The 22,721-nt window shown below is 37.4% G+C and overlaps 1 protein-coding gene across 10 annotated transcripts in view; it reads right to left on the bottom strand.

Annotated features, from left to right (window-relative positions):
- LOC139981619 (UNC5C-like protein) overlaps positions 1 to 22,721 on the bottom strand; it is a 42,541-nt gene that overhangs the window by 7,125 nt on the left and 12,695 nt on the right. For 6 of the 10 annotated variants that reach the window (XM_071994144.1, XM_071994140.1, XM_071994143.1 and 3 more), the window contains exon 3: positions 6,345 to 14,896. The exons of 2 other annotated variants lie outside the window; for them this stretch is intronic. In XM_071994144.1, the coding sequence (XP_071850245.1) occupies positions 12,645 to 14,675 (2,031 nt within the window). In that variant the 5' untranslated portion in view covers positions 14,676 to 14,896 and the 3' untranslated portion in view covers positions 6,345 to 12,644. Of the gene's footprint in view, positions 1 to 6,344; positions 14,897 to 16,114; positions 16,869 to 18,304; positions 18,521 to 22,721 lie in introns of those variants that run through there. 2 more of the 10 variants (XM_071994142.1, XM_071994138.1) reach the window with 2 other exon arrangements.

Genomic DNA, 22,721 nt, shown 5'->3' with positions numbered 1-22,721 from the left:
AGTGATTCATTTATTTTATATACTTTGTAGAATATAAATAACTTGGTTCAATTCCAAGCCAGCTTAAAACAGCTGTTTGCCTCCACTGATTAGCAATTTCTACCTTAAAAGGAAACCTAAAAATGCAAAGTATTACTCAAGATTGGACAAGAAATTGATCAATTGATTACAAGAGTAATTCATGAAATGATGATTATTTTATTCAAAATGTTTTACTTCTGCACTACTGTGTGTTAGCGTTAGTAATCTGCACTTTTGTGTGTTAGCCATCTGCACTTTTGTATGTTAACGTTAGTCAATTGTAGTTTTGTATGTTAGCATTAGTAATCTGCAGTTTGTATGTTAGTGTTAGTCATCTGTAGTTTTGTATGTTAGCATTAGTCATCTGCAGTTCTGTATGTTAGCGTTAGTCATCTGTAGTTTTGTATGTTAGCGTTAGTCATCTGCAGTTTTGTATGTTAGTGTTAGTCATCTGCAGTTCTGTATGTTAGCATTAGTCATCCATTTTGTATGTTAACGTTAGTCATCTGAACTTTTGTGTGTTAGCCATCTGCACTTTTGTATGTTAACGTTAGTCAATTGTAGTTTTGTATGTTAGCATTAGTAATATGCAGTTTGTATGTTAGTGTTAGTCATCTGCAGTTTTGTATGTTAATGTTAGTTATCTGCAGTTTTGTATGTTAACGTTAGGGATCTGCAGTTTTGTATGTTAACGTTAGTGATCTGCAGTTTTGTATGTTATGTCTTCTGCAGTTTTGTATGTTAGCGTTAGTCATCTACACTTTTGTGTGTTAGTTATCTGCACTTTTGTGTTGATGTTAGTGTAAGAATTGCGGGATACAGGGTTCTTGACAGCAGCTAGCTGTCCAACAGGATTATTGGGAATCCCCCTAGTGGTCACGATGTGTGGGGACAATTGACCACTGTATAACAAATACAACAGGCTAAAAACAAGAATAAGACTGGCTGTTAGGTATACAGTATAAGTAGCTATATTTGCTCGGTCACACACAGGAAAGTATGCAACATAAAGAATCTTGGAAAAGTACTCTTTACTGTTACACAATTAAACTTGTATCAACAGTTAAAACAAGAGATATAATATAAACAACTAGGGGTGTCAAGTGGCCACAAGACTAATACATGTATGTGCACATTAATAAAAAAAGAGATAGAGCTTATCTGGCGGGCGGGTCTGTATAGTCCAGCAGCACGGCACAGCAATGTAGTTGAATGACTGGCACGGTGATCAAAGGTTTAATAGGATAGATGAATGTCCGATAGCGGGAAGTAACAGAGAGGACGGTGTTGAAAGGTTTAATACAGTAAATGTCCGATAGTACGAAATATAAGGTGAGTAGTAAGAGTTCCATGAATATACTTGGACAGTGAAAATAGATATGAGTGAGATTCCAGGAATACTCCAATAAATAATATATATGTATACTGTAGTGTACAGACTACATTATGCAAAAAGAGGCTAATATATACACATGCCCTGTTGACTGGCTGACAACTAAACTGCCTCTCTCTCCTAAAACACCTTGGAGGAAGCTCCTAAACCACAGGGTAACAACATGTGACCCTTTTAACACCTCTGATTGGTCTATACACACCCTAGATACCAAGAGTAACACTTAGAACCAATCAGAGCTAATTACACAGGCTAATCTACATACAAATGTCTATCCTATAACAGAAACAACTAAGACAAGGCATCCCTTATCTAAGAAAAGAAAGTAAGAAGAGAAGGTGTTTACTAAAACCAGCAACTTGGCAGAACAAAGAAAGTACTGTTGCCACTGGCTCACTACTAAATATACAGGGGGAAATGAGCACAGGTTGTGGAAGAGTATAGGCATACCTATTACATAACCACTAGGAAGGGAGAGAACAAGAAACAGAAATAGAGCTATTTACATTAGTCATCTGCACTTTTGTATGTTAGCGTTAGTCATCTGTAGTTTTGTATGTTAGCGTTAGTCACCTGCAGTTTTGTATGTTAGCATTAGTCATCTGCAGTTTTGTATGTTAGCGTTAGTCATCTGCACTTTTGTATGTTAGCATTAGTCATCTGCACTTTTGTATGTTAGTTTTAGTCATCTGCACTTTTGTAAGGTAGGAGGTTTGTGATGAAAAAAGGAGAACTAAAGCATTCAATACCCAACACTCAAGAGATCTGGACAAGATGTTTACAGTGAAAAAGTTTAACATTTATGTACAAGGTAGACTTGCAAAATAATAAATTCACCCATTGTGGATCAACATTATCGATACAAGATGGGCCTACATCCGATTGCGACTATAGTCACCTTAGTTGTTATCACAATTAGGCCGTAAGTTTCCATGTACGAAGAGAATGCACTTCTTTGCATACATTCACCACATTAACCAACATTATTAGTGCGCGAACATATATGTAATTCAATGGTTAGCTACGTTCACTGGCCGGTATCTCCAGCACAGGTAGCGGTATAACTGGGTTAACGGAAATAGTTCTAGCGCCCTCTATACCTCCGCGATGTGGATCAGCTTTAAGTGAGAACCCATCATTGTCTGAAATTTTCAAATTCACACATTTCCAAAAATGGAAAGAATTCGAAAATTTGGATGGCATCTTGAGGCAAAGAGATCAAGAATTTCAAATACTGCAACGATAGCTATAGGCCTTTATGATAAACAGTAAACACATTGTCCACTTTCGGTAATGTTATAAAATCGAGTTCGCTAGCTTGCCATATTAAGGCTGAACTCGCTGTTCGTGGCGGATCTTGAAACAAACGCCGCATTTGGCTTATCGGTCGAATCCGATCACCTTTCTTGACCAAGAAGAATCGGCACCTGAACCCGCCGTTGCCTTGTGGTGTCTCTGACCCGGCAGCGCACCGTTCCCGAAACTATAAATCGCTTGGTCAATCTACCCGTGGTTTAATAGGTGATATTTACAGGTAGTAAGGTAAACCAGTACTGTAACACCAGAATCGCAGATATTTCGAGCCCTCTGTAATGTGAGCTTTTACACCACTGTGTATACTGTGGTTTTGTATTTTATTACATTAAATAACCAAAATCGGTGCCTCTGAAAGACTGCCGCAGTTTGCTTGTGTGATATCCTGTTGTAACCTCAGCTGAAAGCTTTCAGCTAAGTTATAGCGATCGCGTGCGATTCTGACGAAATTCTGTCACTTTTTGCCTCTGTTTTACCTCCATGGTTTGAATGACTGCCATGTTGTCATTTTTCATTCGATTTGCCGGCTGAAATTTCGTCAGTGGTTCGTGTGAGCTAAGTTTTCATACATGCGATCACATTTTATTAATTTGAAGGTCATTATGAGGTCACGAGGGATCATTTTCTGAAAACGTGAAAATTCTGCTCCTCCTAAAGCGTTTGTCCAAATCTGCTGAAATGTTGTGGATATAACGTTTGAATGGTGGTGAACCAATTAGTTGTTTAGGAAAGATCTTTTTGTCGTCACGTCAGGGCCCAAAACAGGTCCTTCTGTAGAGTTTTCAGTTACGATGAAATGTATCCCACATATCATGTGCGATGATCATCAAATTTGTTTTCAACTTTTTAGTATCCATGACCAGTTCGCATATTTGGTGTGATTAGCAAAATGTCTCCCATCTTAATTTTCCCATCATTTTGGGAAATAATTCCACCCGTAGAGGCTTGATCAATGTCAAATATTTACTTGTTATTCTGGCTGCCTATCTAGTTCGATGTAATCCTCTGGAAAAGGACTACTTGGCAGATTTGCAATAAGTTGGACTTTTCCACAGTTTGGAATACGACATGACTTTTATTGTTGTAGCCGTTACCAATTTTTCACCTTGAACTTTTCTCTGTGGTAACGTCGATTGTAAACAAGTTGCAGATCGTTCTATTATTATATCGGGGCAATTTTCGTGAGCATATTTTGGGTCAGCGCAATTCAAACGTGATATCTACAATATTTTAGCAGAGGAATACTTTTTTTTACGTTTTAATCGTTCTATTATTGCATTAATAAAAACTACGAAGTGTTAATACTGTTGATTCTTTGTTTTTTCAATGGTTCATACAGTAGTTTACCCCTAGTAATAACAACGATAAATAAGTTCATGACCGTGTTTCCACTTTGAGGGAAGTTTCCAGGAATACGACAATATCGGGAATTTTTTCGGGGACTACCAAGGAACGGTTCGTATACACCTTACAGTAATTCGGGCTAACAACCGTTGAAATCAGTCCATTTCGGGAGAAACTTTCAAACCCTTTACATGATATCTTACAAGGATAACATTGGCTCATACCCTGTCGTAAGATGAAGTCATCCATCAAATCTAGATACAGTTTTTGCATTCTGGTTTAAAGGTAGTCAGTATAGGCCCCAAATTATAGCACACCATAATTGCTAGAAGTCTTCAAAAAGTACTTTCCTGGAGGTCTTTACTCTCCAAATTGTTCTCAGACATTTTTAAGGAACACACAACATAACTGAATGTCCCAGTGAGGAAAATTTCCTCGTAGGTTGTACTAAACACGGTCTAACAATTATGACCAAAGGTGACCATATTTGAATTTCTAGCATATATGGGGCCAATACAGCATACCTTTAATACTACCAAGGCACTACTACCCTGCATTTTAAGTATTCAAGAACACAACTAGCGGTAATTATAGCAATTTGATTTCTCAAATTTTGTTCAAAATTTAGTTTATTTTTTATTTTGTTTATTTCAATAAAAATATTAATAAAATATATTTATCTTAGTTTGTCTCTTTTATTCTTACAACTTTGTAACTAACTATGTCTGCCTATGAAGGGAGCATAAGGCAAGGAAGAAAGTATATATCTATAGATATGAAAATGACACTGTTATCCCGCCTTATATTTTTCACACAAACAAATGGATAAAACGCTCAGAAATGTTTCAAATCAAATCAAATATTTCTCAAATAGAAGCTTAATTAGCTGAGCTTCTGCAGCTTAGCTGCACTTCTTTACTACTGTCACATGTACATCGTTGGGTGTACAGGTGACAGGGAACCCTGTTATCGAATAAAGTATATAAATAAACAGAAGAATATAAAACAATAGAAAACAGTTTTTATTTTCCTAAGCATGTATACTACACAAGATCCTGTCAAATGGTACAGCGTTTTATCTTCGAAAAGAAGATTTGACTGTTTGTGCTTCAAGATTTCTTAGTGAGCAAAGATAACCAAATCAGCGTTTCCAAGTTACCTTTTTACCAGCTTGTCAGGAAAAGTAAACATGGCATTAGTTACAATTGGGTACTGGTATAATGACAACTCCCACTGTCCGTGTGGACAATTCTTCACTAAATTAGGTTAATCACTGGTTGATACTTCTGAAGGCAAGAAGAATTTTTGAGATCACAAAGAAAGACTAATTAATATTGAGATGTAGGCTTTGCATATACCTTATCGTCCCGCCCCCTCCCACCACCAAAGAAGAAAAACCTTTACCATCTTCCCACCCCCTCAAACATTAGTAAGTGTATAATCATGGATGGTGAAGGTGCAAGCATATATGACAGGACAACTTGCCATGCCCCCCCCTGTAACTCTCCCATCCCTCACTCGACCCCACACCCCCTCCCAGCCCACTTTGTTTTGTATTTTGCCACATATCCAACTGTGCACCCCTGCAGAAGTGTCGTGTAAACTGTGTTAGATCAACCAAAGCCCACATCATTGGCATAGGCGTAGGAGGCGGGGGGGCTGCAGCCCCCCCCGACCAAAATTGTTTGTGAAAATTCGGCCAATATGCTGAGAATTTTTCGGGCACCTATTGCAAGAAAAATAATTTGCTATGTGTTTTTCAATGGTTAAACTGATATTATTATGATCATTATCATTGTAATGACTTTCCCAATAATTATAACCAATATGGAAGAGTAATAACTCGGCAAATGATTGTATGTTATTGGCATGCGATGTAATAACCGACGCATGCCTATATGATACGCACACTAACATGTTGAACGCGCAAAAAAATTTGGTAATATTTTTCGGGCAAGTCGTTACAGCCCCCCCAATTCAAATTGGGCTCCTACGCCTATGATCATTGGGGATACATATTAGTCAATGTCTATCTCTTTGCAGGAGATAAGGTCATCAATTTATTTTTCTCTAACACACTTTCTTTTCTTACTGCCTGTTGCCTGATGATACTTGAAAAGAGAGGGGAAAGAGAGTGAGGAGAAAATGCAGGAAAGGAAGGGAAAGGAGAGGGTAAGGAATGAGAAAAGAAGTGGGGGAGAAGGGTTAGGGGGTATGGAGGGAGAGTAGAGCTAATTCAAACTAATTAAAATAGAGAAAAGACAAATTATAATTTCTTTTTAAATAGTGTTTGCATAATATAATTTATCATCTCTTGTATAATACAAACTAACATCATTTACAAATAAAATAAAGTAAATAAAAATAAAAAAAAATATAAGACAATAGAAACAGTTTGTAGTTTCCCATGCATGTATACAACATACTGTCAAATGTTTGGTCATAATTAAATGAAGACATTTTATTGACGGAATGGCTATGATACAAAATGGTATATAATAGTTTTTTACTATGTGATATGGATATATTTTCAGATGTTATGAGAATTCAAAATATTAAAAGAAAGCATACATTTTCATTTATTTATGATGCAGGCACTTATACCCAGGACATTGTTCTTAAGCTTGGCCTAAGAAAGAACGTGATGTGTGAAAACGGCTGCATAAAAACCTGAACATACGTTTTGCGTATGAATATATGGATTTTTCTATGGATTTATCTAACGATATCTTAATGATTTAAATTATATACCTCGGTATGTGGTTAATTACTGTCTTTTAATATCCCTGTTTTCATCACTTTATTCCAAACATTTTTTAACTGATCATAATGCGTATGAATGCTGAATCAAAATTGCGAAAGTTTGGCAATCCTTTGAGCTCCATAGCTGTTAGCGCAATTACCTCCTTTGATTAATTAAAAAATTAGTAACAAGGTAACATATTTAATATATTTTGAGTTTAACAGATATATTCTTATTACCGTGTTTGTAAACTGACCCACTTGACCCTTATAAATGCCAACAAATTAACAAATGCCAAAGGAAATGTATAATAACACAAATTGTTAGATATGCTAAAATGGTCACAATTTGCTTCCAATCCTTAAAGACAAAAACACTTTAGTCTACTTTATTGACAGTTTTTGGAATACATACAATACTTAGTCTGTTACCAGGGAGTTGTTGTGGAACAACTCCCTGCTGTAACCACAAAGACCAGAATAAGGGATATCCCCTTACATCATCATCATCACTGTCTGATGCAATAAGTCAAGTGTTACCATGGCAACAGTGTGCGTATGATGCAATTCTAATGTACACTTAGACAACAAATTATTTTTTTATTTAGAAGGGATTTATTTTATCAGCAGGCTTTTATTTTATCTGTGGCAGTTCTTGCCCTTTTTTGGGAGGCCATGTTTACAAACTAGGAGCCTGATAACATATATTCTAGTTGTTGTGACAACCACTCAGTCTTGTTGTCACTATACATCAACAACAACAACAACTAGAAAAAGTCTTGGCTATGGCTGTAGTGGACCTCTGCAATTGAAGTGGTAATCTTAACTTGGCAGGATTGTACAAGCATTTGTAATAGTGACCGATACTAGTCACCAATACTACTCAAGGTCCCCAGCCACACGAAAATCATTTTTGTCAACAACAAACGATGGCTGCATGACTTTAGTGCACATTGATATGAATAATTTAGTTAATAGTCCTCTCCATCATGTTTGTTTTTAATGATGATCTGAGCATGTTAGTATTACACAGGTGGCTAACATCTTAATCTCGAGTGAAACATTGCTAAAATGTGGTCAATTTTATTCACAATTAAAGGTATGCACATTCATTATTAGTATAAGTACATACCCTTCCATAAAATACATAGCATTCTGTAACACAGTACATAACTGTGCACATTGCATGCCCACAAACTTGACTTAAATGTCAGCTGGTGAAAAGGCGAACTTTGGCAAGTCGCAACGGTTCTTCCATAAAGCTAGAAGTACACCTCCGTCATTAAAAGAAAGAAATGCATGGACTGTAATATAATTGAATGAAAACATGGCAGACTATAGTAACTGTTGTTGGTTGCCATGGCAAGTACCTCTATAGCAAAGTAAGTACACCAGTTCACCCCCAGCCCTCCCCCCCCCCCACCAATAAAAAAATGCTAATTAGTGTTGATAAAAACATCGTGAGAAATTGCATCAAACCTTTTCAAGTTAGGTATTCTCATATTTGAGAGTGTAAATTAATATGTGACTAACAAATTTTGCAAGCAAGTAATTCTTCACGTTTTGTTTTAGTGATCGATGTAAGGTATAGGTGCTTCATGGAGCTTGTGCAAGCAAATATAAACGAGCTGTGATCAGCATTACCTGAATTACCTCATTATTTAATATCTTGAATACATATTTTCATTCATTATAGTTAGCTTAGCCAGTAACCATGATTTTCTCTAGAGTTAATATTGTTTTATCATATTTCTATATACGTAATACAGCAAAAAAACATTTCTTGCATTTGGTGAATTGTAATTTTGCTGCATTAGTACCAACAATGTTTACAAAAGCATTTGTTACCTTAAAATATGATTGTAATTGATAAACTTAAGATGCTGTCCTAGACTTCAGAAAGTTGGGACAATAATTTTTTACTATCACTTCATACTGCACTCTCACAACAGGCTTCAATGCAATATCATACTGTCAGTATGAACAGTTCCAAACCTTTATCTAATAGAAACAATATATTCATACTGCTCATACTGTCAGTATGAACAGTTCCAAACCTTTGTCTAATAGAAACAATATATTCATACCGCTCATACTGTCAGTATGAACAGTTCCAAACCTTTATCTAATAGAAACAATATATTCATACTGCTCATACTGTCAGTATGAACAGTTCCAAACCTTTGTCTAATAGAAACAATATATTCATACCGCTCATACTGTCAGTATGAACAGTTCCAAACCTTTGTCTAATAGAAACAAAATATTCATACCGCTCATACTGTCAGTATGAACAGTACCAAACCTTTATCTAATAGAAACAAAATATTCATACCGCTCATACTGTCAGTATGAACAGTTCCAAACCTTTATCTAATAGAAACAATATATTCATATTGCTCATACTGTCAGTATGAACAGTTCCAAACCTTTATCTAATAGAAACAAAATATTCATACTGCTCATACTGTCAGTATGAACAGTTCCAAACCTTTATCTAATAGAAACAAAATATTCATACTGCTCATACTGTCAGTATGAACAGTTCCAAACCTTTATCTAAGAGAAACAAAATATTCATACTACTCATACTGTCAGTATGAACAGTTCCAAACCTTTATCTAACAGAAACAAAATATTCATACCGCTCATACTGTCAGTATGAACAGTTCCAAACCTTCATCTAATAGAGTTCATACTACTCATACTGTCAGTATGAACAGTTCCAAACCTTTATCTAATAGAAACAAAATATTCATACTGCTCATATACTGTCAGTATGAACAGTTCTTTGAAGACTGACATGAAAGTACAGTAGGTGAAGGATTTTCCTAACTGGAGTTTTTTGTTTTTAAATATTATTTTATATTAAATATGTGAGTAATTAAAAGTTCTGACAAGTCGATTCAGAAAATTTCGCATCAGTAGTTAATTAAGCTCTTACCAAAATGAAAGAGCAAAATTAAAACATTGACGTATTCAATTATTGTTTAATTGTTATTTGGAAGTACACTTGCCGAGTCGAGCCAAGAAATTTTTCGATGTGGCGACGAGATGCCTAGCATCATCTTCGGGTACAGTACAAATTTGGAGACGGTGAATGACGTACTTCATCAAATTAAACATCACATCACACCGTACTGTGATAAAGTACAGAGTGTATGGAGATATGTCAGGTTAGGGTGGAAGCGAGAAAACTAAATAGATATGATTAATTCGATTATCAAATAATTTTTTCAAGTGGCTTCACAGCTCAGAGCAATGAATTCTGTGTTTGATGATGATAAGTTGACAACACAGATTGCTTCAAATTGATTACATATTTAATAACTCATACAGTACTGAGTGGGAGGATGTAGGTTGGACTTAACAAGAATAGAAAAGGCTTTCTTCAAATGATGCTAGCTAAAAGTAAATGTGGCTGTCTGTTTGTTCATTAAAATGTCTGAGAAAGAGAACAGGTACTTTTCAAACAGATCGGTTTTAATTCCCAAAAAATTTGTATTTACGTTCATTTGTTTTCGGGAGGGAGCTGCTTTTTTCATTTTTTCTCAAAATATGTATGAGTACTTTGCAAATGCATTAATATTTGAATTCTGCCATAAAGAATGAATGATGTAAATTTGTTGACGGAGAGTATATGCATGATAGTACCATATATACAAACCATTTCCAAATTTAGACTACAGGAACTAAAACAAGTTATTTGCTACTTTTAATAATTAATTAAAAGTTGCATCAGAAAGATATGGTGTCATTAGGCATAACACTCAACAGTAGTGTACATGCATGAAGTATGAATTTCATCATTCATTAATCATTTCAGACACTCACAAGTTTTGTATAAATGGATTCATTCCCCTTTAATATCCTATCCATATCCACCAGCACAATGTCAATGAAATAAGACAACTGAACAGGAAATTGTCTGCATTTTTTTTGGAAAATATATTCAGCTATCCATTTATCGATGGATGAGGAGGATAATATTTCCGCATAGTAACCAGAAAATTTGCATATTCAGGCAGCTTTGACTTTAGTGTAAATTGACAGCTAGTCAAAAATACTATATCAATTTTCCAGGAGAAATCAACATCAGAGACAACTACCCACTGATTTGATTTCCTGGTTTGTATGTATGTATGTATGTATTTTAGATCCTCCTGCAAGCAGGAACTCGCGAAGAAGCCATCATTGGCTTATCAAAGCCGCAAGCTGACCGAAGTCAGTCTCTTAGATTCATATTTAACGTCCAATGATTATGAATTGTCAATTGTCAACAACTCTGTAACTGGACGACATACATTAATCTTGGAGTGACTCAAACTCGGGACTTTATGATTGAAAGGCACCGGCGTTAACCTGTTTAACGATGGTTTATCTGACTGCAGAACGAGAACTAAGTCATCAGTTTATTGTTGGCATCAATTTTTAATCGGAATACACCAAAACTAAACCAGAGTACAATAAAACCTAACATGGAAAAAGGATAAGACACAATTAGCGACGTAAAACTTTTTCAAAGAAAATGCTTGTTAATTTAAATCAAACTTTTGTGGTTGTCATATCTGAAGTGGTTGGAAATGTTAAATATATGCCAGTTGTTAAGGAATAGCCTGGAGTCAGTTCTAACTGCTAACATATCTTAGCTTGAGAACGGGGGAGTGGACATAAGGGGACGAGGGTCTGGTGGGGGGGGGGTTGGAAATAAGGGGAGGAGGATTTGACTTATATGAGATTATAATATGGATGATGGCTGGTTTATCTTGAAAAACTTCATGCAACTTAGAATCGATGAAAGTGCAGAATATAATGTTGTGATGTGATTATGTCATCAACAACTTATGTTGTTAGTTTGTTGAATATATTAATTTGTTTACATTCAATAAAAGCTAAGCACGGCTCTCAGAGTTAAAAAAGCTAGGTCAACAGTATTGCACTTAAACATGCTAGGAAAATAACCAAATATTTAAATATCAATCACATTCTTTTATGATGCCAAAATGACTAAAATTTAAATGTTTCATTTAAAACTTATTAGTTTTCTTGATCTGTGTCTTTCTACAAGTTGAAATGTTGGTGTTTTAATTTTCAAAGATGCTTGTTGAACATTATTTTTGCTGGATAAAAGCAGATTCTAACATTGGTTAGAGCAGAGCGTTGTTGTGCTCTATACTGGTAATATACTTCATGGTTGTGTGACTGCCCTAAGAACTAGTATCAAAATAGTTTTTACAAAATAATATTTTTTCCTTTTATTTTTTGCATTGAGAATTAAAACCAATTACTTTGTGAAAGACTTATTGAACTGATACGTCATATAACTTGAGGAGATATGAACCTTGGGGGAGTGACAGTATAAATTATTATACTTCATAAAAATGATCATATTTGATTTAATTAACCTCATGATAAACGCTTATTGAAAATTGTAGTACTGAATTTGCGGTCTTTTCTTTGGAGAGAAATATTCCACTGGATTTAAAAGATAGCCTAGAGGAAGTTTAAGTTTGAAGTAAAAAATTATTATTAAAAATTTTGAATAAAAAATGGGAAAAAAGAAATAGTCAGTTTGCTTCTATGAACTATCAAAAACCTGTTTGCTTCAAGTTCACTACTGCTGCAAAATGACTATTAACTTCAAATGCTGTTATTTGAATGAATTGTCAAACTTATCCATTCCCCCTTTCCCCCATCCTCAATGTCTGGGATTTATTGATGAAAATACTTACAAAATCTTTGACAAATCTTCAAAATGCTAACAAAATTAACATCCATGCCAGTTGATGACCATATGTATGACTTGGTATGTTTTAATAACATCAAACAATCAACTATGGATTTCTCCAGTCTGTAAGTAGGTAGTTACAATGCCAGCTGCATCCAATCTCTGATGAGAAATGAGTTTTGTAACCAACCAATTCAAGTCCTTGTTTTGCTCTTCCATAACTTTCAAAACTTCTTGGAAGGGACTATCTTTCTCCTTCAGCATGGGAATCTTAGTGTCCATGCCCAGGTCCGAGGCGATCATGCGCCAGTCGTTGCCGAGAGTGTCCGAAGGCTCCAACAGATGAACCAAAGACATTCTAAGTTTATGAGGTATCAACTTTGAACACTCTCTCCTCCTATCTTTATGATGACCTTCCGGAGAACAGGAACAAGAGCTGTACGAGCTGCGAGAGTCGTCCGAGAAACTTTCCATCTGCGGCTCCCCCGGGTTGAAGTTGCAATCGTCGCGTGTCGGGGATGGCCCGAAGCCCGAGCTCTGCAAAGAAGACGCTGGACTTCCCTCGCTGTTAGTGCAGCTATCGGATTCTCGTTCGCTCTGCGACGACTCGCTTTTGTGAGATCGCTGCCTCTTGCTTCTTCGGGGCATTTTGGCCACTAATTTGAGTTTGAGCTTGTAGTCGGAGTGACTTTTCTGGAAGGCACTGATAGTCGTGCAGATGTCTTTCGTGGCTCGCTTCTCGTGCTTGAATATGAAAGATACGAACGGGCATTTACCGTGCCAGATGTTCAAGTAGGGAACTGTCTCCTTGAGTTCCGATAAGTTTGCCGACCAACCTTCGTTGACACGGTCCACCTGGAGGGACATGTCCGCTCCGTTTCCATCGAAGAGAAACTCCTGAGGACATTTGATGGCCTTGAACCCATGTTTCTTTTCGTTTTCGATGGCAAATTGCAGTGCGCACGGGGTGTTGTTCAGAAGGTACACGCGGACCTCATAGTGCCTGTGCACCCTCATCCTACCACCGAAGGCGACTAACTGGAGCCACTTTTTGGACTCGTTGCCTTCCGCTATGCAGGTGTACAGAGTGAAATGGGAAATGTGTACTTGGCACTCGGTATCCAGAATCGTATGTGTTTTGTCTTTTCCTTTCTGTATGGTAGCTTCTGAAAGACTCCAGGATTTGTTCTCCATTAGATGCGTCTCACTGGAATAGACTTTGACCTGGCTGGTATCGAAAGCGCAGTGGCGGAAGCTCAGTGTCGCCGGCCGTTTGAGTTGCAGGCCGTGGGGTCCGACATGAACCACGGGCGCCACGATGGTCTGAGATGCGGACATCTCCGGGAAATCTTTCAGATCCCAGTTGAGAGCGAGAAACACTGTCTGGGGCTTACCCCGTTCTATCGCGCACGGCGGTATGAACAGAGATATCCCCATCTTGTCCAAGACCAGTTGGCCCCCGTTGCTGTCAATTCTTTTGGAAATGAAGACCAAAAGCTTGGACCGAACTTCCACCAGTTTGCTCTCCTTCATATCCGGGACCATTAACTCTTGCAGCTCCGAGTCCATCAGGATCTCTTCGTCGGCCGACGGAACGAATGCGTGGTTCGCCTGTCCTTGATCCAAGGCCGCGGTGGCATCGTGTTCCTCCTCGTTGATTTCGTGGAGGGATGCCGCACCATCAGATGCCGCACCATCTTTCATGGCGACCAGCTGATTAGGACGAAGATCCCCTTCTTCTACTTCGAGAGAGCGGAATGCTGGATTGTCTCCTAAACAAATGATCCTCGGGTTGCCATTACCAATCATTGGCGTACCCATGGGAACACTGTCGTATTGTGCCCCCAGGTATTCATTATCGAAACAGTCTTCCATCCAGACTTGACTGCCTCCCCTTGGAAGAGGGGAAGCAGTTTGGCCTTCATTTTGTTCGGCGGCAAAATTTTGACTACTGTTATTAATGGAATATGTGTTAGATCTTCTTTTGCAGCAGAAAAGTTTGATGCACAAAATTATGACAAGACATGCGAGACTAGCCGAGAGGATCGCTAAAATGATGACGAGTAACTCTTCGTTTTCTTCTTCTTCTTTGCCTTCCATCTTACCAGGTCTGTCCTCTTGATCACGTGGCATTCTGAAATTCACCAAATTTATCCTAATAGCATACTGCGAAAGGCATCCACTATTACGAAAAGGAACTCCTACGGTGGTCTTAATCAGTCGGCTATCGCAGATTGATCACAGACAAATGTGATCTTAATACCGCCACCACAAGGGTAGAGGAGACTGCCTCTCTTCAATCACCACCTCGGAGCTGTACTCTTTCAGACTTCAGGTAAACTGACAGTACCTTCCTGTCGAGACATGAACGAAAATACAAGTTACGTACGTATATATGGCAGCAAAGAGAAGACTCGCGCAAAAAGAAACGTCTAATGCTGGTAATCTGACCTAGTTTCAAATGAGGTGTAACAGAAGTGTTAGACACCACCATCGATCCCAGAAAATACACACACATACAGCTTGCTACCGTCGGTAATTAGACATACATACAGCTGCGGTCAATACCCACAGCAGTGTACAAACGATACATCTCAGGTCCAGCTAAAGATAACAAGGTATCACGTTTCATTACTGTCTACATTTTGTAGCGACAAGAGAAAAACTTCACTTGCAAACAACGGAAAGTTAACTTTTTAAAGATGGCGGCATGCTGTTTGGGGCGAGTCTTCAATGCCTTTAAGTCATTGTCAGTTGTAGAGGAAACAAATTTGCACAGTTTCCTGGGCGTTAAAATTATACATGGTGTCATAATGTTATATATAAACAACAATTTACAATCAACTCAAACATTAGAACTTGGCGGAACTAATGTAGTACTTACTAAATATAGAAATGAGTTGATAAATTGATTAAGCAATTAAAGCTATATTGTATGTCTGTGAAACGTCTTATCACCTAGGTATGTGATATAAAAAAAAAAAACCACTATCGCTGCATATGCCATAGATAAAAAAAAAATATTTTAATGTTCATGTATGTACAGATAGAGATCATGCATATTAATACAATTGGGTGTGGACCTAGTCCAAGTAAAAGGTGAGGCTTGTTGCTATGGTGATTTGGCCACTAATTAAAGCTGCAGCTGTATCATTGGTTGATTTTGATACTTATTCAAAATAACCTAACAATGGTATAGGTCATTATATTAGACAAAGCTTCACAATTTATTTCAGGTACAAATCTCTAAGTAAGAAACTGAATTTTTCAAGTTATTCCAAGTTTTTTTTTATGAACTGTACATTTCAATTAAAAAACCAAAAAATTTCAGGGGGAACAAAATACTGAAAATTTGAAGATTGATTATTAACATTTTAATAATCAATGCATTTATTCAGGATTTCCATTAAAGGAGGTTTGATTGATTACAACCCTAGTTCTGACTAACAATTTTGGTCGGTAGGTTAGACTATCGTTTCCTGGTTGAGTTTTCCGGTTTAATAATTAGTTGTTTACCTGTCATAATTATGCAGAAAGAACTTTATTTTAAAAATAAATAAAAGGAAACCTACCGGAATTAAGCAATATAGTAATCCATGTAATTAAGTTCCCAAAAAACAGATGAGAATTTACGCTGAGTTGATCGCAGAATAAACATTCCTTAGCCGTCGCGGGAAGGAAATTTTATGCAGGAATATTTACAAAAATAGAAAGAAAAAAAGTGTCCACTTTGATTGCTTCTGCATGGACTGCAGGACTCGCTGACAAAAGATTCACCATGTGCACCTTAGCGAAATACTTGTTCAAATATGATAGCTTAACTAGGATACTCTGCAGTTTAACTGATCATCAACAAAATCCACAAAGTTTCGACGAGATAGACAAAAGATAACAGTAAGTCGTAAAAATGGTGGCACATATAAACTATAGTCTCTCTGCAACAACGATGCTTCACATATATAATTCCTCCTTTTGATGAAATATTAATTTTAAAATTATGTATACATTGTTCTTGGAAAGACCCGCTTTAACAGTGAATTAATTTCAGTCTCGATGGACTGGATCCTCGGAAAACAACATAGATTAAGTCAACCTTACACGGCCTTTGCTTTTATATATATGTCTGGTTGGCTGCGGTAAATACTCCTTTCTGACCTTGCAAATGCAGATGTAAAACTGGCAAACTTGGCAAACAACTTTGTTGGTTCAGACATCCAGTCACCCCCTCCGAAAGTTGATCTTTGAACGCTTGTAATTTCATAGGTGAGGGAAGCTATGGAGTCTCGTAAGGCACACATAGCAGTTAGCTTGCTCTGCAAGGCTGAGCTTTAATAAACAGATCGAGGTGTGAACAATTCTTATATCTCAAATGCACAAGCACAAGTATGACCACCAACTCTCTTTTGAGTGTAACTTTTTGGTTCTGCCGGTCACAAAAAAATGTTCTCTGTATACAATAACATATCAAGCTTACATGGAATGTGAGTAAATATTGTACTGAATAGCAAATAACAGTCATCAGTACACATTGGCCCAAGATATGCTAGAAGGTCAAAGAATGGTAGATAGGTGAGTGGATGGCCTACAATGAACACACTTCTATTGAAATTCTATTTAACAAATACTAAATGTCCTGAACTGAAAAAATGCTTCTTTGATTAACTGATATACTCTCGTAATTCATACCATAGCTTCAGAGTCATATGTGAGACTTTACAGCTCAGGGTAAATTATTAACTCCCATCCACTTGGGGGGGGGGGGGGGAAGGGAAGGCTCGGGAGAATGAGCTGGAATGGGATTTTGATACTTCACTTAGTAAGTGTTAATGATAGTAGACTGCCATCACATGAAATTTGAGATTCTCATAAATTATCACTATCAAGTTTAACAACACAAATTAGCTAGACGTATTCCACCATGGCGCCAATGAACATCCATACCTTTAGGGCTTTTGTTTAAACACTAGGATTGACCCTAGTGGTTTATAATCATTGGAGGGAAAGTCCCATTTTCTTCCCTTACCGTGGATATTTATTGTTGGTAAATACTGCTTTCTATTCTCCGTAAAGATGACATCACAAGCGGTGAACTTTTCTCTTGCCCTCAGAAAGTCTTGTACCATGTTTGTGTTGTATATACTTACAATGCAGTCCCTGTTCAATTTGAATGTATGTATGGTCTTAATTAAAGACTATAGCTTTGCCCGTATGTCTGCGTCATTGCCCATGTTTGATAAAAACCTAGGAATTCAGGGAAGTATATATATTGTACTGTAATTTGATCAAACTAGTAGACAACTGTCAATGAGAGCATATTACACAAGTTTCATGATAGTGTGTCTGCATATATTAATACATATATCTATGTTTATCTATATACGACCAGTGGCGGAGCTAGGGGTATTGGTCAGGGGGGTCGAGAATGGTCTGTGGGGGCGCTTTCGACACTATCTAAGCGGAGTGCCACCACAGGTTGGAGCGGAGCGTACAGAAATCGCGTACAGAATAGATCGCCGGAAATTACCCTTTCCAGGCCTTGCTAATTTGCAGATAAAGGAAGAATAAATAGGTGTCATCACCAACAAAATGTGACAAATGTCAATAGGTAGATGAGAGCGCAATAAATAAAGTCAATAATCGCGAATAAGTAAAAAGTGGTAAAAAGCTGAAAAGGGCGCCAGCAGTCCATTTGAGTCTGTCAGGGGGGGCATCCACCCCCCTGACTGTATGGACGCTCCACCACTGTATACGACCTTTCTTACCAGTTTCGAACCTCTGGACATACAATCAGCGTCCATAGCCTAGTGGTTAGGGTGTCTGCATATAAAGCGGGAGGCCCTGGTTCGAATCCCGGTGGAGGGCTAGAGGCTGGAAGTTTTTTCACTGGCATTCTAGATTTTCCAACTCACTACAATTTCAAACTGAGGTCATTCTTTTATTCACCAGGGCCATGAAAATCCTGGATAGAAAATGAACGACTAGGCTAGAATAATTTTCCTGCTTCAGGAACAATTACAGTATATACTTTATTTTTAACAAATATGGGGAATACCCCATTTGCATGAATCATCACCAGCGGAAGTCAAGGCCTAATTGTCTGCAGGGGCAACCAAGGTGTCAATTTTCAAGAGTTTTCCTGTTATCGAAACAACTTTTAGAGCAGTGCTTATTTTGATTTTCTTCTATTTTTTTTTCGGGGGGGGCGGGGGGCAGAGGTGGCATTTTTTAAAAGAAAATTATCATTATTTGTCTGGATATTTCAGTTCTACAAGAATGTAATTTAATTAAATTACCACCTTGATTGTTGTCAATTGTCACTTGAGATATACATAAGAATTAGTTCGAAAATATTGATCAAGTATATTTTTCCACTCACTATTATTCATGGGTATAAAACTTTTTAGGTTCAAATCATTTTGGCTTGCATGGTGTACCCACGTTTGACCTCCATAAACTTGATTCCCCCCATCCCCCCCTTCAGGCCCCTCCTTATATTTGACTTGGTATGGACAAAACTGTCTAAAATTGGCAAACCACAATTTATACATGTTTATAAACACTCTTTATTGAATTAGCAGCTTTCCTATATCTAACCCCATCCCAAATTCTCCCCCCCCCCTTAATCATCCCATATCTCACCAGTGAGCACACACATTACTGACATTACACAACATCTTTAAAGCATCATGAATAACTTAGCCTATAATGTAGGTAAGTGCTTCCATCATTAGTCTGCCATATATACTATAGGTGTGCAGTACCTTACATTACAGTACATTACATATTACAGTGCATTACATCACAGTACATTGCAATACATTAAATTACAGTACATTACATTACAGTACATTACATATAACAGTACATTACATTACAGTACATTACATTACAGTACATTACAGTGCATTACATATAACAGTACATTACATTACAGTACATTACATTACAGTACATTACATATATAACAGTACATTACATTACAGTACATTACATATTACAGTACATTACATTACAGTACATTACATATAACAGTACATTACATTACAGTACATTACATTACATATAACAGTACATTACATTACAGTACATTACATTACAGTACATATAACAGTACATTACATTACATTATTCTCTAGGGTAGAGCATTTTCAATACAAAATTTAATCCCAGACAAGTTTGATCTGAAATATGCTAAATGATCATCTTCACAAGCTTACTAGTTTTGGGGACAGAATTTTTTTTATTTAATTTAATAACATTTTCATAAAATAAATGATATACTTAGTGACAGAATAATTCAAAGACTCTATATTGTTGCTCATGTGGAGAACTTACATCATTATTATTTTCAGTATATACTATCTTAAAACCGCATAATTCGTTCAATTTCGAAACCGCATATATTGAGCACCTCTGTGCAAGGTATCAGAAGTTGCAAAGTTCAACATGTTTATTTGAGATATAACATATTTGAACCATGATAAACCCCTGTACGTACTACCAGGAAGCACAGATACATGTGAATTCACCTCTTGCACAAAACAAATATCAGTGTACATAATGGATAATCTCAGTCATGATGAGTTGAATGTTGAAGAGCAGTTGTGGTGCAATTGTAGGATCAGAAATGTCCCAAGTCTCCTATCTTTGTAAAGTGGAACTCATGCATGAGCTTGAGATATTCTGGGGAATGGGAGAGGGGGGGGGGGATCCCGCATGGGTTGAGATATTCGTGGGATATGGGGGAGGGGGAACGAGTCAGATCAATGTTCATAAAGAGCTGAAATTGATGATACAAACTGCTGCAAAAGTTTGGAAGGCGAGAGGGGTGATAGGAGGGGAACATGTACCCCTTTGGGATTCTAGTGGTCTGGCTAGAGATGTTCGAAAAGCAGTATAGCTACAGGCATCCCAACACAGGTAGGGGGGGGGGACAGAAATTCGTTCACCAATGTTCTATGATGCTGTCTGTGGTGGTGTAACACACAAAAGCCACTGTTATAAGACAGTCATCAGGCAGGGAGTGTGGGGCATGAAATCCCTGCATTCAAGGCCCCCGCCCCCCACTTCCCCCCGCTACAGCTCATAACATGTATCAAAACTTCTTTGTTTCTTCTAGACTGGACACCACCTAGTGATTAGTTTGTATAGATACAGCTGTATCTAAGCTCAAACTGGGTCCTACAGCAATCCTTCATTTGCATATTCTCATTACTGTATGTTTCAAATAAATTATGATGAAAGAGTACCTTTTGTAGGTAGTATTTTCTTCAGATTGTAAAGTTCTGTATGTTGTGCAATGAAGAATAATCTTCTCTGACGTCAAGCCCATTGTCCCATAGTGTTATTCGTGCAAACTAAGCTTTATTATCATCGCTGTAGAAAGGGTGATGGATTTACCACTCTCATGCATGAACCTGGCTATATGAAATAGATGATACATTGATACAGCGATATATGCAAACAAGAGATGTTTATATTCAAATGCAAAAAGCCAACTGCATGAGTCATGTACATACGTAACTTTGAGATTGAGTCATCAGTTTAAGATACCCTTTATTGCAATTGTAAAAAGACTTTGACCTATATGTATACATACACTGGTCTGAACCAGTGCTTGCACTAGAGATCCAGTCAAAGTCGCCAGGGAGGGGGGGGATCTGGGGGTTTCCCCCGGTGGCCTTCCAAGGGATAAGCCCCTGGTCGGTGATGAAGGGGCCCAAAAGGGCCTGTTATAAAATTTCAGCATTTTATCACTCACTTTTGTAATATGAAAGCTATCAAAACTCTATAAGTAAGTAAGTGAAACTTTATTTCATCCCAAAAGGGAAAATATAAACTATATTAAACAAACTGAGAAGAAGAAACTGGCACTCAACCGGCTAAATTTTCCAATTACTAGCTGACTCAATGATAGGAAGCAGTAAAGGCATGTGCAAGATCAAGGCTACAGTAAAGGGCCCATTGGTATAACCACTAATCAAGGCTACAATGTAGGGCCCATGCATATAACCGCTGACAAAGGCTACAGTGTATACAGTATAGGGCCGATTGATATAACCACTGATCAAAGCTACAGTGTAGGGCCCAATGCTATAACCACTTATCAAGGCTACAGTGTAACGCCCATTGATATAACCACTGATCAAGGCTACAGTATAGGGCCCAGGGGTATAACCACTGATCAAGGCTACAGTATAGGGCCCAGGGATATAACCACTGATCAAGGCTACAGTATAGGGCCCATTGATATAACCACTGATCAATGCTACAGTATAGGGCTCATTGGTATAACCACTGATAAAGGCTACAGTGTAGGGTCCATTGATATAACCACTAATCAAGGCTACAGTGTAGCGCCCATTGATATAACCACTGATCAAGGCTACAGTGTAGGGCCCACTGAAAAAACCACTGATCAAGGCTACAGTATAGGGCCCATTGATATAACCACTGATCAAGCCTCCAGTATTGGGCCCATTGATATAACCGCTGATCAAGGCTACAGTGTAGTGTTTTCTACTGAATAGATTTAATTGTGTAATAATGTAAAAGAGAGGTTTTCTTCTTTGCGACATTGTTCTTTTTATACTTTTGTGACAGTTTTTTTTAATTATTATTCTTAACTGCTTATGTTTTCTTTGAGATGTGCTGTTTAATATTGAACTTGTCATTGACGGCATCTCAAGTACTGGCGAGAAGGTTGGTCTGAACACCTTAGCACTGTGCACACTTACTTAAAAGAACACTTGACTTGGATATGAATTCGAAATCGTCAATAAAATCACTTTTAGCATATTCTGCATTATATTTTAGCACACACTTAGCACAATTATCAATAATTAAAAACACTGATAGGACACCCTCAGCATATTTTAACACTTCACTATATACCAGTTTATTGGTAAAGTTCTCACTTAAATATTGTCCAATTTTGTGGCATAGGTATTAAGTAAACTAAAAATAAGGGGTTAAACACCTTGGCATTGTGCATTTATATACAGTAGGGCTCACAAGTCTCCAGCACCACCTGAGTCTTGTTTGTCAATTGTGGCACTGTTCCATCTCAGTAACACCTAGCCTGCATTCAAAATTAAACTGTCTGTCAGTATATTGCCCGAGTCCAGTTTTATGCATGCAAGCTATAGCCTGCAGATCGTCAACGTTGTTTCCTAAAGT

Source organism: Apostichopus japonicus, chromosome 15 (assembly GCF_037975245.1).
Source record: "Apostichopus japonicus isolate 1M-3 chromosome 15, ASM3797524v1, whole genome shotgun sequence".
NCBI classification, from domain to species: Eukaryota; Metazoa; Echinodermata; class Holothuroidea; order Aspidochirotida; family Stichopodidae; genus Apostichopus; species Apostichopus japonicus.
The sequence above is the reverse complement of the archived record's forward strand: the minus strand, read 5'-3'. Positions and strand labels throughout refer to the sequence as shown.